The sequence below is a fragment of the Oncorhynchus masou genome, chromosome 17 (assembly GCF_036934945.1).
Source record: "Oncorhynchus masou masou isolate Uvic2021 chromosome 17, UVic_Omas_1.1, whole genome shotgun sequence".
NCBI classification, from domain to species: domain Eukaryota; kingdom Metazoa; phylum Chordata; class Actinopteri; order Salmoniformes; family Salmonidae; genus Oncorhynchus; species Oncorhynchus masou.
In genome coordinates, this window is record NC_088228.1 from 24,010,543 (window position 1) to 24,033,630 (window position 23,088).

At 40.4% G+C, this 23,088-nt stretch overlaps 1 protein-coding gene across 1 annotated transcript; it reads right to left on the reverse strand.

Moving 5' to 3' along the window:
* Nucleotides 1-8,664: 8,664 nt before the first annotated feature.
* LOC135558240 (tiggy-winkle hedgehog protein-like) lies at nt 8,665-11,534 on the reverse strand. The gene is made up of 3 exons (XM_064991967.1): nt 11,226-11,534; nt 9,725-9,986; nt 8,665-9,341 (listed from the first exon to the last, which is right to left on the reverse strand). Exons 1-3 carry the CDS (start codon nt 11,532-11,534, stop codon nt 8,665-8,667), a joined length of 1,248 nt encoding a protein of 415 aa, XP_064848039.1.
* Between the last annotated feature and the right edge of the window lie 11,554 nt (nt 11,535-23,088).

A 23,088-nucleotide genomic window follows, 5' to 3' on the forward strand; every position in this document is an offset into this window, starting at 1 on the left:
GAAATCTTGCTTGTTTGTAGGTGGCCAAATACTTATTTTCCACCATAATTTGCAAATAAATTCATAAAAAAATCCTACAATGTGAATTTCTGGATTTTTTTGTCATAGTTGAAGTGTACCTATGATGACAATTACAGGCCTCATCTTTTTAAGTTGGAGAACTTGCACAATTGGTGGCTGACTAAATACTTTTTTGCCCCACTGTAGGTACACAGCCCACTCTGCACACCACAGTCATTTCAATGTGGACAATTGGGTCATATTTGGTTGAGATGTTGATCAATGAGATTACAGCCTATATTCACACAATCAAAAAGACAGCTAAAAGTTTGTTGAATTCCCAATGTGCTATCACTATGCCTTAAACCATATACAAGCACTACCAAATTCCAATGGAAAACAATGTTTGGTTTTTGGTTTAGTTGTCACCTAAATGTTATCACTGCACTTTCAATCATTTAAAAGCACTTCAAAGTTCAAATCTGAATACAATGTCAACCTAATGTGTTGTCACCCGGGGAAGGACTGCCCGTTCCATGATCTCGCCATCACGGTTGACAACTCCATTGTGTCCTCCTCCCAGAGCGCTAAGAACCTTGGCGTGATCCTGGACAACACCCTGTCGTTCTCAACTAACATCAAGGCGGTGGCCCGTTCCTGTAGGTTCATGCTCTACAACATCCGCAGAGTACGACCCTGCCTCACACAGGAAGCGGCGCAGGTCCTAATCCAGGCACTTGTCATCTCCCGTCTGGATTACTGCAACTCGCTGTTGGCTGGGCTCCCTGCCTGTGCCATTAAACCCCTACAACTCATCCAGAACGCCGCAGCCCGTCTGGTGTTCAACCTTCCCAAGTTCTCTCACGTCACCCCGCTCCTCCGCTCTCTCCACTGGCTTCCAGTTGAAGCTCGCATCCGCTACAAGACCATGGTTCTTGCATACGGAGCTGTGAGGGGAACGGCACCGCAGTACCTCCAGGCTCTGATCAGGCCCTACACCCAAACAAGGGCACTGCGTTCATCCACCTCTGGCCTGCTCGCCTCCCTACCACTGAGGAAGTACAGTTCCCGCTCAGCCCAGTCAAAACTGTTCGCTGCTCTGGCCCCCCAATGGTGGAACAAACTCCCTCACGACGCCAGGACAGCGGAGTCAATCACCACCTTCCGGAGACACCTGAAACCCCACCTCTTCAAGGAATACCTAGGATAGGATAAAGTAATCCTTCTCACCCCCCCCTTAAATGATTTAGATGCACTATTGTAAAGTGGCTGTTCCACTGGATGTCAGAAGGTGAATTCACCAATTTGTAAGTCGCTCTGGATAAGAGCGTCTGCTAAATGACTTAAATGTAAATGTAATGTAAATGTTGTCACTGTGCTTCATCTAATAGCAGAACCAAATGACCTGGATTGCAGTTGAGATGACATTAAAAGTACATGGTGCAAGTGATTAGTGCTTGAGATTCTGTGCAGATAATTACAGAAATTGTGGACAACTCCACAAACCTGCGACTTTTAAACCCATAAGTCTAAACCCTGTCTAAGCCTGGGGAGGGGGTTCTACTAAGGATCATTTTGCTATTTGTTTTAGAATTTAAGACTCCTTGAAACAATTATTTGATCATATGTTTTGGGGCCTTACTGCTATTAGTCCAAAATGCTACAAACGCATTGAATAACAGATGCACGACATGGAACAACAGATACATAGTCACAAAAAATACATCAAAAGGAAGTTTGTTCTGAATTGTCTTTCATATATCTGAGAGATACAAGAAAGATCAGGAAACATTATATATTTTTTTACATTACTTTTGGCACTAAACAGTCCATCAGTGGAGGCTGCTGAGGGGAGGATGGCTCATAATAATGACTGGAATGGAGTCAATGGAATGCTAACACCTCAAACACGTGGTTTCTACGTGGTTGATCGAGAAGAAAAATAAACGCACTCCTATTTAGGTGAGGTGCTGGCTAGCGGAGTAGAAAACTTGAAAATTAAAGAGAGCCGTCCACTCTAGGAGCTCAGATGCAAACATTGAATTACCAACGTTTCGACAGCCAAGCTGTCTTCATCAGGGTATGATGATTGATACCCTTCCGTTGACTCCATTCCAGCCATTATTATGAGCCGTCCTCCCCTCAGCAGCCTCCACTGGTCTTCCGTGAATGTTTAAGGCGGATGCAGTGGATTGAGATGCATCCAATGCAAAAAGACAGAAATCTCTAGTTTAAATGGACAGATTTTTATGGGGATTTTTTTTGCATCATGCTAATTGGATTTCCGCGGGGGCAAGGACATCGACCTTAGGGGGTTAAATTAACTTTTATTTGTGATTGAGATGGAGACGTACTGTATATCTAACATTTAAATATACATTTGGAATCAACCAAAGCTTTAAACCCTAGACTTACAGTGTATTCGGAAAGTATTCAGACCCCTTGACTTTTTCCACAATTTGTTACGTTACAGACTTATTCTAAAATGGATTAAATAAAACATTTTCCTCTTCAATCTTCACACAATACCCCATAATGACAAAGCGAAAACAGGTTTTTAGTATATTTGCAAATCTATTAAAAATAAAAACCAGAAATGCCTTATTTACTTAAGTATTTAGACCCTTTGCTATGAGACTAAATTGAGATCAGGATCATGCTTGAGATATTTCTACAACTTGATTGGAGTTCACCTGTGGTAAATTCAATTGATTGGACATGATTTGGGAAAGGCACACACCTGTCAATATAAGGTCCTACAGTTGACAGTGCATGTCAGAGCAAAAACCAAGCCATTGGGTTGAAGGAATTGTCCGTAGAGCTCCGACAGGATTGTGTCCAGGGACAGACCTGGCGAAGGGTACCAAAACATTTCTGCAGCATTAAAGGTTTTAGAATAAGACTGTAATGTAACAAAATGTGGAAAAAGTCAAGGGGTCTGAGTACTCTCCAAATGTACTGTATACGTATTGTCTATTTTTTTTTGTTGAATCCTGGGTTAAATTTAAACAATAGCTGTTGAAGACTTCACAAATGCTATATAGGCCTAAATAGAATGATTGATATAGTGTAGTGTTAACATTTAATTTGCTCGGTCCCGCATGGCTCAGTTGGTAGAGCATGGCACTTGCAACGCCAGGGTTGTGGGTTTGTGTCCCACGGAGGACCAATACTAATGAAACTGAACAGTATGCACTCACTACTGTAAGTCGCTCTGGATAACAGTGTCTGCTAAATGTAACATTCTTTAAACCTAACCTTTTGGAATTACTTTGACAGCAACAGTGAATCTTTTCAGTTTTTAAGTTGAGGTTTCTCAACAATTATTCTCATGATAGCACATTAGTAATAGTCAGTGACAAATATGGTAAGCAGGGCTGACCATGGTTAAAACCCTGGATAGGGGACCAAAGGGATAGCTCCAGATAGGTCAATTTTCCAGTATTATTTGCTGCCCAGCCAATAGTTGTTGTTTTTCTTATAGTGGATGTAACATTGGAGATCTGATGCTATTTTAAAGGTATAAATTCAACCTATTTTATACAAGATTTGTCTATGTTGAAAATTGTTTACCATGATGACATAATCCTGTTTTTGATATTTCACTCTCATAAAATCTGCCTAAACAGTTTTTGTACATTGATGACTTTTTTAAAATCCAATGTATTTTGTATTTAGATTCCACACCACAATATGTTGAAAAATTACATTGAAACAATGTTGATTCAACCAGTTGGTGCTCAGTGGGAGGTGAACAGGATATGTTAGCACAGGTGAGAGGAGAGAGCATATGGTTATTTTTGTGTGTGTGGTTCAAGCAAGAAAACCGAGGTAACATGCTTAAATGACTACCGACCCGTAGTACTCCCATTTGTCGCCATGAAGTGCTTTGAAAGGCTGGTCATGGCTCACAACACCATCATCCCAGAAACCCTAGACCACTCCAATTTGCATACCGCCCCAACAGATCCTCATATGATGCAATCTCTTTCCCACCTGGATAAAAGGAACACCTGCTGTACGTGATAATGCTCTTCATTGACTACAGCTCAGCGTTCAACACCATAGTGCCCTCAAAGGTCATCACTAAGCTAAGGACCATGGGACTGAACACCTCCCTCTGCAACTGGATCATGGACTTCCTGACGGGCCGCCCCCAGGTGGTAAGGGTAAGCATCAACACATCTGCCACGCTGATCCTCAACATGGGGGCCCCTCAGTGGTGCGTGCTTAGTCCCCTCCTCTTCTCCCTGTTCAGCCATGACTGCGTGGCCAAGCACGATTCCAACACCATTAAGTCTGCCAACAACACAATGGTAGTACTGTAGGCCTGATCACCGACAACGATGAGACAGCCTATAGGGAGGAGGTCAGAGACCTGGAAGTGTGTTGCCAGGACAACAGCCTCTCCCTCAATGTGATCAAGACAAAGGAGATGATCATGGACCACATGAAAAGGAGGGCCAAGCACGCCCCCATTCTCATCAGCGGGGCTGTAGTTGAGCAGGTTGACAGCTTCAAGTTCCTTGGTGTCCACATCACCAACAAACTATCATGGTCCAAACACACCAATACATTCATGAAGAGGGCACAACAATGCCTATTCCCCCTCAGGAGACTGAAAATATTTGGCTTGGGTCCTCCGATTCTCGAACAGTTCTACAGCTGCACTATCGAGAGCATCCTGACTGGTTGCATTACCGCCTGGTATGGCAACGGCTCGGCCTCCGACCGCAAGGCATCACAAGGAGTACTGCGTACGGCACAGTACATTATTGGGGCCAAGCTTCCTGCCATCCAGGACCTTTATACCAAGTAGTGTCAGAGGAAGGCCCTAAAAATGGCCAAATACTTCAGCCACCCTAGTCATAGACTGTTCTCTCTGCTACGGCAAGCGGTACCGGAGTGCCAAGTCTAGGTCCAAAAGGCTTCTTAACAACTTCTACCCCCAAGCCACAAAACTGCTGAACAGCTAATTAAATGGCTACACCCCCCTGTTTTTTTTTACACTGCTGCTACTCGCTGTTTACTATCTATAGTCTATGCATAGTCACTTTACTCCTACCTACATGTACATATTACATCAATTACCTCACCTAACCTGTACCCCTGTATTTTACGGTAAGGTCTACTACACCTGTTGGATTCAACGCATGTGAAAAGTAAAATTTGATTTGAATTGTTACATGCAATGATGCTCCTTGTTACTTGTCTTCTATATCTTCAATTCAGATCTACGTCTGGAAAGACAATTCTATGTGGATGCATCCTGAATTGCTCTCATCTTGTGCTAGTGGAGTTTCATAGGTAGTTACCTCTACAGGAGCCAATGGGGCCTTCTTTCATGCCACAACAGACTTCACATTATTACTGGTTGGCCATAAACTTCTCAAGATAGAATGGCTCCTAGAGCAGTTGGACAGGTGGTGAAAACATGTAGCTCCTGGGGGTATTTTTATATAGTGTTTGCTTTTCATGGGATTGGCCTATTTATTTTTCAGTGACAATGGCCCAACACCCCCATTACACCCACAACAGAAATGCTTCCTGGACGATTTTATGTTTAGTGCATAGCACCACCTTGTGGGCAATGCTGCATAGTACTGAAGGGAACAGAAAATACTGCTGGTTCACATTCTGAACAGAAAAAAAGTAATGTGAAAAATGACCAGTGGTGGAAGAAGTACTCAAATGTCATACTTAAAGTAAAGATACATTAACAGAAAATGACTCATGTAAAATTGAAAGTCACCCAGTAAAATACTACTTCAGTAAACGTCTGAAAGTATTTGGTTTAAAATATACTTAAGTATCAAAATGAAATGGAATTGCTAAAATATAATAACGTATCTAAAGTAAAAGTATTAATAATTACAAATTCCTTATTAAGCAAACTCATATGGCACAATTTTTATTAGATTTTCTATTTACAGAAAGCCAGGGGCACACTCCAACACTCAGACCTTAATTTACAAATGAAAGTGTTTTGTGTTTTGTGAGTCTGCCAGATCAGAGGCAGTAAGGATGACCAGGGAAGTTCTCTTTAAGTGCATGAATTGAACCATTCCTGTCAAAATGTAACAAGTACTTTTGGGTGTCAGGGAAAATGTATGTAGTAAAAAATACATTATTTTCTTTAGGAACATAGTGAAGTAAAAGTTGTCAAAAAGACAACCAGAAAAGTAAAGTTGTGCTGCCATCCTGTTAGAAGGTAACAGATTGTAATAAAATAATGGTTCAAATGTATTTTCATTGTGTTCAATTGTGTTATTTGCCCCCTAGTGGAGCTTTCTGGTACTTAGACTGTACGCAAACAGGAAGTAGAGAATTGTTCCGCACAGCTAAAAACAACGCTACGGTCAATTCTTTCAGTGTAGTTATTTCTTGTCACGCTTCATTTCAGCCTTGGAAAATATTTGTTTGTAAGTTCGATTCAGGTATTTAGCTAATGATGATAATCTTGTTATTTATAGAGTTGCTTACATATCAATGTTGGTTGCATTTACTCACACAAATGGCAATGCCTTTCATGTATGTCGTTAGCTGTATTACTTTGCTCGTGCGTCATGCAAACAAATTGTAAAATATACAATACTGTAGTTTTGTTACTGTTTCTAGTGTAATATGCTTTGTTATTCTACATAGATGGTTGTACATTATTAGAGTAATGAGAGGAGTTAGCCAATTACCATATGAGTAAGAATTAGCTATGTGATTTGGCATCATGCCAGATGCATGGTACCTTAGCACGTGCTTTGTATTTATGTAATTTCTTCAAATGTATAATGTACAGCTACAGTATGTCGGTGTGAATTCAATACTAAAGTATATTATTTTCTGTATTTTGACAACAAACGTTTTCAATATATTCATTCAAGAGAAGTCACGCCTTGGGAGTTTTAGTGAAGACTTAGTTGTTAGCTATCTGTCTAGTTTTGCATGGGAACGCAACTCAAGGGCAGAATAAAAGTACAGATACCCTCAAAAACGACTTAAGTTTTACTTTCAAGTATTTTTTACTTAAGTACTTTACACCACTGAAAATGATACAGTTCTGGAAGAGAGGGGATTCAGTTATGGGCATACCAACATTTTACTCGGTCTAAGGTCATATTCTGCTCAAACATCTAATACAATGCTGTACTCTATAAATGGACAATTATAGTGACTAAATGTTATTGGATTGTTGGATTTCTGTCGGTTAAAGAGAGAGGCAGTGCAGTTAACGTGATTTTCCTTTATATATATATATTTCCACACTGAATTTATGAAAATTATGAAAATAATTTTTTGTTTAAGTGCTGTTTGAAAAAAATGGCTGGAATTTCAACCTGTTCAGGTGGGATGGGTTTTTTGGCCCAGATCATGACATCACACTCTGATGTGATTATTCTGACCAATGACCATTCATCTTTTATTTGCATATGTATCCTTCTACTTTGAAGGGGTAAGCAGGGTAGGATCTAGTCATCCTATCTGCCAATCAGGGCTGTGTATGTAAATGTATTCAAATTTGTATTGACGCGCACACGATCAGCCTGAGCATTTTAATGGCAAAAGGAGGATCAGGGAAATAAATTATAAAAGCATGTTGGAGATTGTGGTTGATGATAATAGACTGAGCAATTATTGATTAAGTTGTGTGATTCAGTTCTTAACATGACATCTGTTTGACCAACTGCCAAGTGTGTCAAAGGGGAGCAGTTTTATTGTGAGCATCCTAATATTACAATGACTGGTTAGGCGATGTAGCCAAGTCTAGCACTCTAGGCCAGCGGTTTTCTTGACTTCGTAACCTGGCCAATTTAAGAAAATCGAGTCAACCTGTTAGGTTGGGCTATGGGCTCCCTGATGCATTCTCTCATTCATTTATTAATTAACTTTATTCATTCAGAATGTGAGAGCCATTTTGAAGAACCAATAAAATAACTGCGAATATTATAATATCAGTAGGCCTACTCTTATATCGAACAGGTGTTTTCTTGCAGGGTCAAAGTGGTAGCTTTGATCAGATGATGGATGGGTGGTTCGTGGCCACCAGAGGCTCCAGTTGCTCCATGGATTGATTTAGAATCAGCAGGCACAGAAATATTTCTGATAGTACCAAATCACTCTGAGGGGAAGCAGGTTGAACTATGCATATGGAAATACTGATTTTTAAACAATGCTTCATCTGAAAGGTATTTGGCAAAATTAGCCTACTGTAGACTATTATACCAACGATTTACAAAGTTTTATATCACTCCTTGAATTCGACTAATCGTTTTCAGTAGGCTTGAGCATTTATGCATTTACAGACATAAACGCACTTATTTCATAGGATAACTAATTCTTCTATTGTGGATTTTGGAAAACGAAATGTGAGAATGTATTTGTTCAGGCTAACATACAAGCTACATGTACACAAATATAATTTATTGAGGCAATGCTTCATGTTCATCCATGAAAATATAAGTCAGTTCACATAACATTAAACAATCATAAAAAAAAAAAACATGTTTAGAAATACATTTTTCACAGAATTTTTTACACTATTCTAGACGAATAAATTCGACTGGTTCATGATAGGAGGAATACATAAGACAATAAATAAGAATATACATGTATGGCTCCAGTGCCCAAAAGTATTTCCATCTTTAAGAACATTGTGTCTTTGAAATGGTCTCAACTTTGTGACATTCCAAGGGGATGAAAGGAGTTTCTGTCCAGCAGCAATGTCCCTATGTGGTATAGAATATCTGAGTACCAGTCTATTCCATCTCTCTGAGGGATTTCCTCGCGCTCTTTGACTAGACCTGTCAACGACATCAACGCGTGACCCAACCGGACTGGTGCAAAGGCCCAGTGCGCCCATTTGTGGTCCTCGATTACCGCGTAACAGCTCGCCAAAACATGGTCAACTATGATGGTTCCTTGTGAAGTCACTGGTGCATAAGATCCCTCGTATTCTTCCACGTAAATCCTTTCCACTGTGACTGCCTTTAGGTGGTCTAGTGCCTCGTCCACGACAAACACCTGTTGCCCAGGTTTTACATTACTGGCAAACACTGCAGTCATATCGCCATCCGTAACGTTATTGGTGACGAAGACAAGGTGTGCCGGCGTCAGTCTTAACTTTCTTTTGGGCTTCTCCGTTTCAAAAACATAAAATTCTCGACTTGTTACTGGATCTCGGTCCATGAACATAAGGAAATCGCTAGATACAATATGTCCTTCTTTGTCTGCAGCTAACACTTTGTCGCCCACCTCCAGTTCCTTTACCAGCTTGCTCCGACCATCCTCGAGAAGAACCGAGGCGGATCCTGGGAAGCAGCCACCCGATTTTGCAGCAACTGAATTTTCTAGAGAAGAGCGCAGAATAAATATAATTAAATAATACAGAATTTGGACCAAGTCACTATTGCCATATACATTTATAAATGTAAACCGAATGACCTGGACAAATATGGGACCTACTGCTCTAACAAAATGGGGCATAGCAGTTGATCGGCTACACTGCAACATGAGTCACAGGCATTGTCTTATAACTTTGTAACAACAAGGCACACACATAGGCCTATCGAACACAAAACTTAACGAATAAATTGTTTTCTTGGCATAGCTACGTACCACGTATGTAATAAACAGTTAATGAACGGTTGTGGAAATAATGTTGACATTTTTTGGACAACATTTCAAATGTACATACGGCATTATTATTATTATTTGTTCATTTGTTATTTACCTGCTTTCACAGAACAATGAATATGGGCTTTGGATTCATAATTGACCCAGTCGAATCCCGCCTCCACTGCGAGCCTGGATAACATTCCATACTTGTTTTTATCTCTGTCAGAGGTGGTGATATCCACAGCCCTTCCTTCATAGTGTAAAGATTCCTCGAAATGGTGTCCATCCTCGTCCCAGCCTTCTGTCACGCGCAGCTTCACTCCCGGCCACTGATTCATGACTGAAATAGCCAAAGAGTTCAGTTTGTCCTTACATCTCTGAAAAGGAGAGAAAGATAATTGAGATGTCAGGAAACACAAGGGGTTAAACAGGAGGGTCTCACACGCACAGACACACTCAATATCGGTCTATAGCATGTACAAGACCGGGTGAAGACATAGTCATATATAGAAGCATCTGTTGATTCATTTTTCGATTTGAAAGGTACGGCCTATAAGGTCAGAAAAAAATGTAACATCATAAAAAATAATTCTTATCATATGTGTGTGGCGCATATATATATATGTAGAGGTTGCATAACTTTCATTGCACGCTTGAACGAGCATCAAATGCAACTGACCACCCTAGAGACCCTGCGGCTGTCATCGGTCAAATTAAAACATACAAATCCCAAGCCACATTCGATCGATAACTGAGTGGTACTAAAAAGTAGACTATTGTTCAGTCAGATTTGACCAAGTCATAATTAGAGGAAAAAGTTGTCTATATAGGTCTTGGGCTCCTGCCTCCGAACTATGCAAATTAAGCATATATCCACAGGCAATACATAACGCAACTGTTAAGGATATAATTACAAATTACATCTACTATTACATCAACTAAAATCAGTTGACCCATCTACACATCAGAATTAAGTTTAAATATCAGAGTCAAATTCAGAAGGAATCCTTCTCTCTCTCCCTCTTTCTGCGTCCGTGTGTGTAAGTGAGAGAGAGAGGGAAAGAAAGAGAGAATGAGAGCGATATACAGACAGAGACAGACAGATAAACAGAGGCAGAGATGTAGGCTATTGTTAATGCCTATTGTTATGGGACCAGCTGAAAGGATAACTTGTTATTGATAGATCATAGACTTACTGAACGACTGAGAGAGGGAGGAAGGGGGGGGGGTAGTCTATAGTTCAAGTGTATCATAGCCTAACATTAACCGTCTAGAACCAACCCCTTTAATGAGTTGTAGCAGTCGTGCACGGGGCATCCATAACGACGTCTTAATTTTCATGCTCGGATAAGCCCAACTGGAGACATAAAGGGTAGAACTGTCCATATACAGAAATAGTCCGATATGGTGCATAGATCAATTTTAAGCCATTTCAAACTATCAAAGCCTACATAGGTTTGCATAGTAACCATAAATGTCATTCGTCGATGTTTAACAACTGTCACTTCAAACTAAGCTGCCATTCATTATTCTCGTGCCAAATGATCACCCAGGACTCACAAGATGCATCTCCATGCGCTTACTCAATGTCTCACTATACGTCTTACTATCCCCACCTGTGTCATAAGTCTGTCAGCATTAGTGTTTTCCTCATCTTTGAAAATAATGTCAGGATTGTAGTTTGGTGTCAGGTCTTTAAATCTTTCAGAGTTCCTTGTGATCTTCCCTTCGTATTTGCCACTGGCCCCAAGGGTCTTCTCTGCCACGTTGGGAATGAACTGCTTGTAAGCCAAAGGCTTCAGTTTTTTCGGATGTCTTCTTTTTCCATATCCCCTACCTGGACCACAGGCGAAGCCAGCGGATACTAAAGACAGGCAGATGAAGCCCACAAGCGCAAGTCTTATCGACATCAGCATCATGTCCATTGGATGAATTGTCTTTAGGTTCCTGTGGTGTAGGCTGACTATATCCTCTCGCTTATCTCGGAGTATCTCACTCTCTACCCTGTATCCGTTTCCTCGTTTCTTTCTCTCTACTTTAGAAGGAGGATGTCAAACGACCCTCTACTGAAGCAGGTGTCGTAATGACAGTTGTGTTGTATGTCGCTGCGCCCAGAGCACATTGGAGCTGTGCTGCTGCTGCTTCAGAAATCGCTGTTCGACGATGGATAGCCGTAGCCCAGACTCCGGTCCAGACGCGTGAATGAGTTGGCTTCATTCTGCTCTAGTGCTCTATATTTGATAGCTCATCAATGTATGTGAAGTAAAGAACCTGCTTGGCTCCACTTGATAACCCGATTTTTGCTCCATGCTATTCAAATAGCAGGGTTGACAGTGTCAATAGGCCACTTAACATAAATTCCTGATTAATTACACTTTTTTTGTATTATTATGAGATACACTTGAATTATATTCATATTGAAAGAAATGATTGGGAGGTGGGAGGCTCGTATTTTTTTAAATTATAATGCCGGCTCACGAATCCCGTTGATGATGTGATGCCTGGGGCAATTTCCTTTTATGCCTACATTTAAATCTGCCACTATGGTCTGCATAGTCATTTCGATGCAGGTTAGTTGCACAGAGAGCATATGCAGGTCAGAATACATTAACTAAGGAGGATGTGAAGTGAGGGACACAGTCGTCAAAAGTAGTGAATTATATAAGGAATAGGGTGCAATTTGGGAAGCAAACGGAATGTCCATCAATGGGGATTAACATGTAGGGGAGTTTATTGCAATCTCTGAGTTTCCCTCTCTGCCTCTGGACTTCTGTGCCTATCACCACCAGTCTTCCAATGGCAAGCATCTGTAGGGCCAGCTGAACTTTATGGGTCAGCAACTGCTCTTACACCAACAATGGCTACTAATTCCAGTGTGACAGTAAAACAAGTGAATGAGATTTTTGTGTACAGTGGGGAGAACAAATATTTGATACACTGCCAATTTTGCATATTTTCCTACTTACAAAACATGTAGAGGTCTGTCATTTTATTTATCATAGGTACACTTCAACTGTGAGAGACGGAATCTAAAACAAAAATCCAGAAAATCACATTGTATGATTTTTAAGAAATTAATTTGTATGTTATTGCATGACGTAAGTATTTGATCACCTACCAACCAGTAAGAATTCCGGCTCTCACAGACCTGTTCGTTTTTCTTTAAGAAACCCTCCTGTTCTCCACTCATTACCTGTATTAACTGCACCTGTTTGAACTCGTTACCTGTATAAAAGACACCTGTCCACACACTCAATCAAACAGACTCCAACCTCTCCACAATGGCCAAGACCAGAGAGCTGTGTAAGGACATCAAGGATAAAATTGTAGACCCGCACAAGGCTGGGATAGGCTACAGGACAATTGGCAAGCAGCTTGGTGAGAAGGCAACAACTGTTGGCACAATTATTAGAAAATGGGAGAAGTTCAAGATGACGGTCAATCACCCTCGGTCTGGGGCTCCATGCAAGATCTCACCTCATGGGGCATCAATGATCATGAGGAAGGGGAGGGATCAGCCCAGAACTACATGGCAGGACGTGGTCAATGACCTGAAGAGAGCTGGGACCACAGTCTCAAAGAATACCATTAGTAACACACTACGCCGTCATGGATTAAAATCCTGCAGCGCACGCAAGGTCCCCCTGCTCAAGCCAGCGCATGTCCAGGCCCGTCTGAAGTTTGCCAATGACCATCTGGATGATCCAGAGGAGGAATGGGAGAAGGTCATGTGGTCTGATGAGACAAAAATAGAGCTTCTATGTCTAAACTCCACTCGCCGTGTTTGGAGGAAGAAGAAGGATGAGTACAACCCCAAGAGCACCATCTCAACCTTGAAGCATGGAGGTGGAAACATCATTCTTTGGGGATGCTTTTCTGTAAATGGGACAGGACGACTGCACCGTTTTGAGGGGAGGATGGATGGGGCCATGTATCGTGAGATCTTGACCAACAACCTCCTTCCCTCAGTAAGAGCATTGAAGATGTCGTGTCTGGGTCTTCCAGCATGACAACGACCCAAAACACACAGCCAGGGCAACTAAGGAGTGCTGGAGTGGTCTAGCTGTCTCCAGACCTGAACCCAATAGAAAATCTTTGGAGGCAGCTGAAAGTCCGTATTGCCCAGCGACAGCCCCAAAATCTGAAGGATCTGGAGAAGGTCTGTATGAAGGAGTGGGCCAAAATCCCTGCTGCAGTGTGTGCAAACCTGGTCAAGAACTACAGGAATCGATCTCTGTAATTGCAAACAAAGGTTTTTGTACCAAATATTAAGTTCTGCTTTTCTGATGTATCAAATACTTATGTCATGCAATAAAATGCAAATTAATTACTTAAAAATCATAATGTGATTTTCTGGATTTTTGTTTTAGATTCTGTCTCTCACAGTTGAAGTGTACCTATGATAAAATTACAGACCTCTACATGCTTTGTAAGTAGGAAATCCTGCAAATTTGGCAGTGTATCAAATACTTGTTCTCCCCACTGTATGTGGTTGACATTTCAGATTGTTTCCTGTCCCCAAGTTGACGTGTGTAAAACTATTTTCCCCTTGTCCCATTGCTGACGTTTACTTGGTCCTGGTTTGCACTGGTTCAATGAAATTACATTGAACCAACGGGGAATTGATGTTGAATTGACGTCTGTGCCCAGTGGGATGTGTTCATGACTTTAGTACAAAATCTGTTTTCTAGAGGAAGCACTGCTACCTGTACTACTCTGGCATTAATATGTATTCACCTTGCTTAACCACATGTTGTACTAAAGTCATGAACACATCCCACTGGGCACAGATACATTTTTGTAGAATGACGTATGAACTAATCCATAGGGCAACCAGTGTGAAATGGCTAGCTCGGGGATAGGGAACTTGTGGCCCACAACCCGCATTTTGAAGGCCCTCAGATCAATACCCACCCCCCAAAAAAGTGTGTTTTTCAATGGTTATTATTTCTAGGAACTCTGTTGTGGTCTCAACTTACTATGGTGAGTTAGAATAGTAGACTACACAAGGTGCAATTTGAAATTTGGTTGTGCATCAGTAGTTTTACTCTTGTTATGCCAGTTACTGATAGTCACTCAATTTGCCCATGTCAGCTAACATTTTTTACATTGCTAAGTTAGTTTAGCATCCAGCCATCTAAACTTGTTATCATGGTGGAATTACAGGCTGGAGGGGCCCCCATTGATTTTGTTAGTCTCACTCAGATATCATATTAAAAACTGCAAACAATTCTCTCCACCCTATGGCAAAAATGTGTAGATTTGCAGAAAATGTGCAGTAAAACAGCACATTTTCCTCTCCGCCCCATGGCAAAATTAGTAGAATTGCATGAAATGTGTTATAAAATTGCTAAATCTTCTCTCAAATAGTATTGCATGGTATACCGAAATTTCAGTACTTTTTCGTTATTTGAACATGAAAAACGATTCGATACTAGAATTTTTGTTACTTTCGGTACTTCTATCAAATGTGTCTCACGTCGTATACGAATGGATTGAGAGGATCGAGTCTATTAAGTTGCCCATCCCTGAGATAGCTATTAGCGGTGCACACTAGTAGCGTTTCAATTGGGGATGTCACTCGCTCTGAGACCTTGAAGTAGTTGTTTCCTTGGCTTTCCAAGGGCCGCGGCTTTTCTGAAGCGATAGGTAATGATGTTTCGAGGGTGACTGTTGTCGATGTGTTCAGAGGCGCGAGGGACAGGGATGGAAGTTACAATATCAAAATTCTAAATGATTAGAATTACAGTAAAAAAACTTTTAAAAGTAGAAAACTGCTTTAAAACTGCAAAACTTTCTCTTAGGCTCATGGCAAAATGTGTAGAATAGCATGAGATTAGCATAAAAAGCTAAGGTTAAGGAGGAGGAGTGAGACTTGACTGGGTTAGGTCTGAGGAGGAATGACAAAGTTCCAAAAAGCTAAATAACCTTTAGAATGATGTTGCAGGTGGACAGATTATCGAAAGTATGTTTGTAGAAATACACTATATGGCCAAAAAGGATGTGGACACCTGCTCGTGGAACATCTCATTCCAAACTCATGGGCATTATTATGAAGTTGGTCCCACCTTTGTTGCTATAACAGCCTCCACTCTTCTGGGAAGGCTTTCCACTAGATGTTGGAACATTGTTGTGGGGACTTGCTTCCAATCAGCCACAAGAACATTAGTGAGGTCGGGCACTGATGTTGGGTGATTAGGCCTGGCTCGCAATCAGCGTTCCAATTCATCCCAAAGGTGTTCGAAGGGGTTGAGGTCAGGGCTCTGTGCAGGCCAGTCAAGATCTTCCACACTGATCTCGACAAACCATTTCTATATGGTCATCTCTTTGTGCACAGGGGCATTGTCATGCTGAAACAGGAAAGGGCCTTCTCTAAACTGTTGCTACAAAGTTGAAAGCACAGAATCATCTAGAATGTATGCTGTAGTATTAAGATTTCCCTTCACTGGAACAAAGGGGCCGAGCCCGAACCATGAAAATCAGCTCCAGAGCATTATTCCTCCTCCACCAATCATCCACCAAACTTTACAGTTGGCACTATGCATTAAGGCAGCTAGTGTTCTCCTGGCATGTGCCAAAAGGTGAATGTGATTCCACTGCTCCAGAGTCCAATGGTGGCGAACTTTACACCATTCCAGCTGAAGCTTGGTATTGCGCATGGTGATCTTAGGCTTGCGTGCAGCAGCTCGGCCATGGAAACCCATTTCACGAGGCTCCCGACGAGCTGTTCTTGTGCTAGTGTTGCTTCTAAAGGCAGTTTGGAACTCGGTAGTGAGTGTTGCAACTGAGGACAAACAATTTTACACGCTACATGCTTCAGCACACTGAGGCAGCTCTAACAGGGCAGAAATTTGATGAACTGACTTGTTGGTAAGGTGGCATCCTATGACTGTGCTATGTTGAAAGTCACTTTGCTCTTCAGTATGAGCCATTCTACTTCCAATGTTTGTCTATGGAGATTGCATTTCATACACCTGACAGCAACGGGTGTGGCTGAAATAACAAAATCCACTAATTTGAAGGGGTGTCCACATACTAGTGTACTATGTTAAAAACAGTGGGGGCAATGATTTTTTTTTAGTGTTGCAGCACCATAGCAAAATTCATGCTGTGGAAACACTGACAGGTAGGCCTACATATATGTTCTTTTTTAAAATAAAAAATATATAATTTTTAACCCCTCTTCAGAGGACAAATATCTTTGTTTTTTATAGCTTTTTTGCTTCATCCACATTGATTTTAAATACACATTTTACATACAGATGAAGTAGGAAGTTTACATACACCATAGCCAAATACATTTAAACTCAGTTTTTCACAATTCCTGACATTTAAAAATTCCCTTTCTGAGGTCAGTTAGGATCACTTTAGTTTAAGAATGTGAAATGTCAAAATAATAGTAGAGAGAATTATTTATTTCAGCTTTTATTTCTTTCATCACATTCAAATCAAATTTTATTTGTCACATACACATGGTTAGCAGATGTTAATGCGAGTGTAGCAAAATTCCCAGTGGGTAAGAAGTTTACATACACTCATTTAGTATTTGGTAGCGTTGCTTTTAAATTGTTTAACTTGGGTCAAACGTTTCAGGTCGCCTTCCACAAGCTTCTCACAATAAGTTGGGTAAATTTTGGCCCATTCCTCCTGACAGAGCTGGTGTAACTGAGTCAGGTTTGTAGGCCTCCTTGCTCACACACGCTTTTTCAGTTCTGCCCACAAATTTTCTATAGGATTGAGGTTGGGGCTTTGTGATGATGGCCACTCCAATACCTGGACTTTGTTGTCCTTAAGCCATTTTGCCACAACTTTGGAAGTATGCTTGGGGTCATTGTCAATTTGGAAGACCCATTTGCGACCAAGCTTTAACTTCCTGACGGATATCTTGAGATGTTGCTTCAATATATCCACAGAATTTTCCATCATCAAGATACCATCAATTTTGTGAAGTGCTCCAGTCCCTCCTGCAGCAAAGCACCCCCACAACATGATGCTGCCACCCCTATGCTTCACGGTTGGGATGGAGTTCTTCAGCTTGCAAGCCTTCCACTTTTTTCCTTCAAACATAATGAAAGTCATTTTGGCCTAACAGTTCTATTTTTGTTTTACCAGACCAGAGGACATTTCTCCAAAAAGTACAATCTTCATCCCCATGTGCAGTTGCAAACCGTCATCTGGCTTTTTTTATGGCGGTTTTGGAGTAGTGGCTTCTTCCTTGCTGAGTGGCCTTTGAGGATTTTTTATTTTTTTATTTTAATTTGACCTTTATTTAACTAGGCAAGTCAGTTAAGAACAAATTCTTATTTTCAATGACGGCCTAGGAACAGTGGATTAACTGCCTGTTCAGGGGCAGAACGACAGATTTGTACCTTGACAGCTTGGGGATTTGAACTTGCAACCTTCCGGTTACTAATCCAACTCTCTAATCACTAGGCTACCCTGCCCCCCGTTATGTCGATATGGGACTCGTTTTACTATGGATATAGATACTTTTGTACCTGGTTCCTCCAGGATCTTCACAAGGTCTTTTGCTGTTGTTCTGGGATTTATTTGCACTTTTTGCACCAAAGTACATTCATCTCTAGCACACAGAACGCATCTCCTTCCTGAACAGTATGACGGCTGCGTGATCTCATGGTGTTTATACTTGCGTACTATTGTTTGTACAGATGAACGGGGTACCTTCAGGCATTTGGAAATTGCTCCCAAGGATGAACCATACTTGTGGAGGTCCACAATTTTTTTTCTTTTTCTGAGGTCTTGGCTGATTTCTTATTGATTTTCCCATGATGTCAAGGCACTGAGTTTGATGGTAGGCCTTGAAATACATCCACAGGTACACCTCCAATTGACTCAAATGATGTCAATTAGCCTATCAGAAGCTTCTAAAGCTTCAGAAGCTTCTTTTCTGGAATTTTACAAGCTGTTTGAGGATTAGGATCAATGTGTATGTAAACTTCTGACCCACTGGAATTGTGATACAGTGAATTATAAGTAAAATAATCTTTCTGTAAACAATTGATGGAAAAATTACTGTGTCATGCACAAGGTAGATGTCCTAACCGACTTGCCAAAACTATAGTTTGTTGACAGGAAATTTGTGGAGTGTATGTAAACTTCCGACTTCAACTGTACATGGTACTTTTATATTAAGCAGTCACATAACAATAATACATTACCAAAAATAAGCTCTTTAATCCCACCCCTCAGCCACTCTCAGCCCATCCCACCTATCACCATAGACCTCAGCTCTTTAATCCCACCTCTCAGCCACTCTCAGCCCACCTATCACCATAGACCTCAGCTCTTTAATCCCACCCCTCAGCCACTCTCAGCCCACCTATCACCATAGACCTCAGGTCTTTAATCCCAACTCTCAGCCACTCTCAGCCCACCTATCACCATAGACCACCCTCGATTGGTTTCCATGTGCCATATATTTTTCAATTGTGTTGTGATATTTTACATCATTTTATTACCTTTTCTAATCGCATAGTTACCCAAAAATCTTGAGCTAAAGATGTACAATTTTCCTACGAGTATTATTATACTATTTATTGACTGACTATGACTTTCCAAATCGCCCAACATTGCTATTAGTAAGGTTAATTTTAGGTGCATGTTGTGATTCTTTTTTTTAAACAATTTGGCCTAGGTACGTTTATTAATAGGAAAAAAATATCCAATAGCAGAGACGCTCTGCATTATCGAAACACGCAGTATATAACAAGCTGTAATATCTCAGTAGGCCATCTCTCAATTATATGGTGTTTGTTTTATTCATTTGTAAAGGACATCATTTGAGTCATTAAGAGGCGGAATTCAGGAATGAATTGTTAAAATGTTCAGATTAAAAACAACATTGATCCTAATCCTCAAACTATGGTAAGAGTCTTAGAAGGACTCAAATACTCAATCCGTAACATTTTCAAATGAGGACACTCTCTTTAATATACTGGTGGTGGAACATAAAAACACATGGGACAAAGGTCAAAGAAAAGAAAAGAAATGTAAAAATTGAGTGTAAGGATCTCAAGTGTTCTAGGTTGGATTGTGCCTATGAAGTTAATAGAATGGTTGGAAACCTTTCCCGTATACCATGACACCAGACTTACACAGACAGATTTCTTGGTCATTCGAGCTCAAAAACCTACCATGTCTACCTTGAATTAGTCTTTCAGCATGAGGTAAGCCATTCTCTTCACCACTGGCACTCTTAAGAAACAAATGACATCACTCCCAATGCTCAGACAGAATACTACTCTCGATTAAAGACGGATAAATAAATAAAAGAGAGAGGCCAATTTGCAGATTGAACATTTCTTGAGTAAGTGTGTGATTTAAAGGCTGTTTGCTGCAAAACCAGACTTCACCTCAAGTCCCAGGGTACCTCAGGACACAGTATTCTTTCAACCTACCAATTAAGTTTAGCTTCATATAACAAAACAGAATACTACAAACATAAGAAAATACTGTATTTAATCCCCATATGCATATGGCTCTAAAGATTGGATTACATTTTCAATGTGACCATGGGCCGGCCTAATGTCTAGAAAAAAATGTAATATGAAAAACTGTGATTGGCATACCGTAGGTCTACTACAGTAGGTTTGTCTGTACTGTAGTTGGTTTGTTGGCAGAAGAGACATACACAGACTCACTTAGATGTGGGCTCCATAACTGGCCTTGTACAAAGCAGCTCCAACTGGGTGAAAATACAATTTAGGAACAGACTACAACCCAAATGGAACTACTATATAATCGTACAGTCCTGTGAAGAGTGCACTGCTTATCCAACAAACCCAGTTGTAGATTTACAAAAGTGACATATCTGTGTATGCAGTGCTCCTTTCCATTGCTGCTGGTCACATGTATCCATCATGGACCAGGGTGAAAATGAGCACCTCCAGTTTAACAGAATGAATGCGCGCCATGTAGCACCACACACAGAACAATGATGTCCAACAGCCACAACAAACTGTGAAATTCAAAAAAATAGGCCTATCCTTGAAATTCCATGGTAATTCATCAGAAATCATCTAATCATGTTTTGAAACTACTTTATGTTTTCTTTTAGTAAATGGTAGAATTCCACAGTGTCCGTAACCCATATTAGCAGGTCAAAAATGTTAAGCTGTTTCCATGTTTTTTTTTTCCTTCCTTCACTTACCATAATCCTGTATCCAAATGAAGGTGCAAGTGCTTGAATATCCTCAATAACCGTAATACATTATTCTGCGTTAGTAGATTGACACTAGCATCTCCAGCCTCAAACATCTAATCAACCATTTCTCCATAAATAGTTGACTATTGTCTCTAATTTGCACTTAAGTGCTAAATTACCCATAGGGAGACAGAAAGCTTAAGCTGTTGCAAACATGTTGAGTCTTTTTCCTAGACAATAAAGAGGCTTAGAGTCATTTGTGTCAACTGGAAATCCCAGGCGTTCTTTTCAATTAGTGGAACAACATGAGAGAATAGTCTTTCCAGAGGTCAGTCTACATCTGTTCTGTTCTGGGGTCCTAAATGGCACCCTATTCCATAGTAGAGCACTATAAAATGAATAGGGTTCCATTTTGGACGCATCCTGGGTCTGATGTGATGTCTGGGGTGGCCCATGATATCCATTATTTCACAATCTCATTACTTAGCAGGATAATAATATTGTTCCGAATTAATGGTAACCTCTGAGTGACACCATTCTGCTTGTTTTTTAGGCATTATTCACTTACAGGTAGGGTAATTTTGGACATTGCTTTGTACAGTGTTATTTGTAAAGAGATCCTTACAACTCATGTCTCAATTTTATTTAACCTTTATTTAACTAGGCAAGTCAGTAGTCCTTAGGTATTCTGGATGCAGGTCAGCTGCTTCTATACCCTCTCCAGCTATTCCTTTCTCATTTCATCCTCATATTGTCCTTTTACGAGCAAGTGAATCTTCAGAACCATTCGTCCAAGCCAACTGCAGTTAAGAGAGGAGACACTGAGGTACTATTTTCATCAATCAAAACTTGGATCTGTGGTTAGATGGAACAGTCTATTGCTATAGCAACCACTCTTTGCCGGGAAGAAAAGTGGCTGGCAATTCCACAAGGTGAAGGAAAAGACTATTGTGAGGTGGGCAGGATAGACATAATCAATAAAGCCAAGAATAATGAAGATTAACTGTGAAGATTAACCTTCCTCTGAAAGATGCCTCCCACCTGAACCACAGATACACTTTTCTCTTTACTGTATGTTCATTTGGCCTATACGAATGTATGAAACGTGTTCAGTGCTTGATATTTGTTTTTGCATAAAGTGCATTGCTTATCACTGTCAATATCAAACTATAAATTGTTCAGATTTATCACCGCTTAGACCTACCTCCACCTCATCCATAAGTATACAAAATCATTGAAAAAAGGCCCTACTAAGCTTGACAATAACCATAATGATGAGCAACCTATTAAAATGTGCCAATGTTGACACAAGTTCCTCAAACTCACACACCCAAAACTCACAACCACAGGATTTTTACTCAGCTATAGTATATCAAGTATTCCACACCTTTATTCCTCTGTTGAGTCTTGTCTCATGTTCTAGAGCAGGAGCCAGAACAGTGTGAAGAAATATAACACTTCCACCAAAGTAAAACAATTTAGACAGAAAAAACCTTTCAGCAAACCATTTCTCCTTTCTGACTGACACCTGTGGTCATGGCCCTTCCATGACGTAATTGTAGATGTATTGTATTAGAAACGTATTGTGCTAGCCTCATGTATGCGGTTCTTTTTAACAAGTGATGTATTATGCTCGGGTTCTTGTCTTTTAAGAAGAAAAGAAATAGGAGGAAAGTGAAGATTGTTATAATAAATCCTCCACACAAAGCTCATTCATGGGGACATTTTCCTTTTGCTTTACAGTAGATATCTAGTTAAGTCGGACACATTCTCTAGTGCTGAAGGGGAGAAAAGGTCACCATATGTTCCAGATTGTTCTTGACAAGCCTTTTGCAACAGTTACATGCTAATTAAGGCAATCATTTTGCAAATCCACAACAGGGTTTGTTGGATAAGCAATGTACTTGCATTTGGAAAAATCTTTAACAACTTACTGGTAAATGTGATAACCACATAGCGTCTACACTAAATAAGTAATCAATCTAACATTAAGGAAACAATTGAGTTAATTGTTGGAAATTGGATATCACTAGAAAGGTGTCTGAAATTGTGTTTGTGTAGAGTTTTCTAACATGGAGCTAGAGTATGAAATGATTCTAATCCTCTTTCCAATGCAAGCAACTACTAGGCAATGATATATTACGAGAAAAAAACAACGCCGCCATTTTACAAACATTCAGATAAAATATGTTATCCTGTTTCGGTCAAAACCACTTTCTCATCAGTGTGACTTTAGGGCCCTTTAAATGGCCCATTAAAGAGAACAACATGGAGTGTCTGCAACTCTGCACTGACCGACTAACAAAAGAGGATTT

Coding starts and splice junctions, on each gene's coding strand:
- LOC135558240 (XM_064991967.1), bottom strand. CDS start 11,534: ATGGACATGATGCTGATGTCGATAAGACTTGCGCTTGTGGGCTTCATC. Junction 9,987..11,225: donor CTGACAGACTTATGACACAG/GTGGGGATAGTA, acceptor TCTCCTTTTCAG/AGATGTAAGGACAAACTGAA. Junction 9,342..9,724: donor TCATTGTTCTGTGAAAGCAG/GTAAATAACAAA, acceptor GCTCTTCTCTAG/AAAATTCAGTTGCTGCAAAA.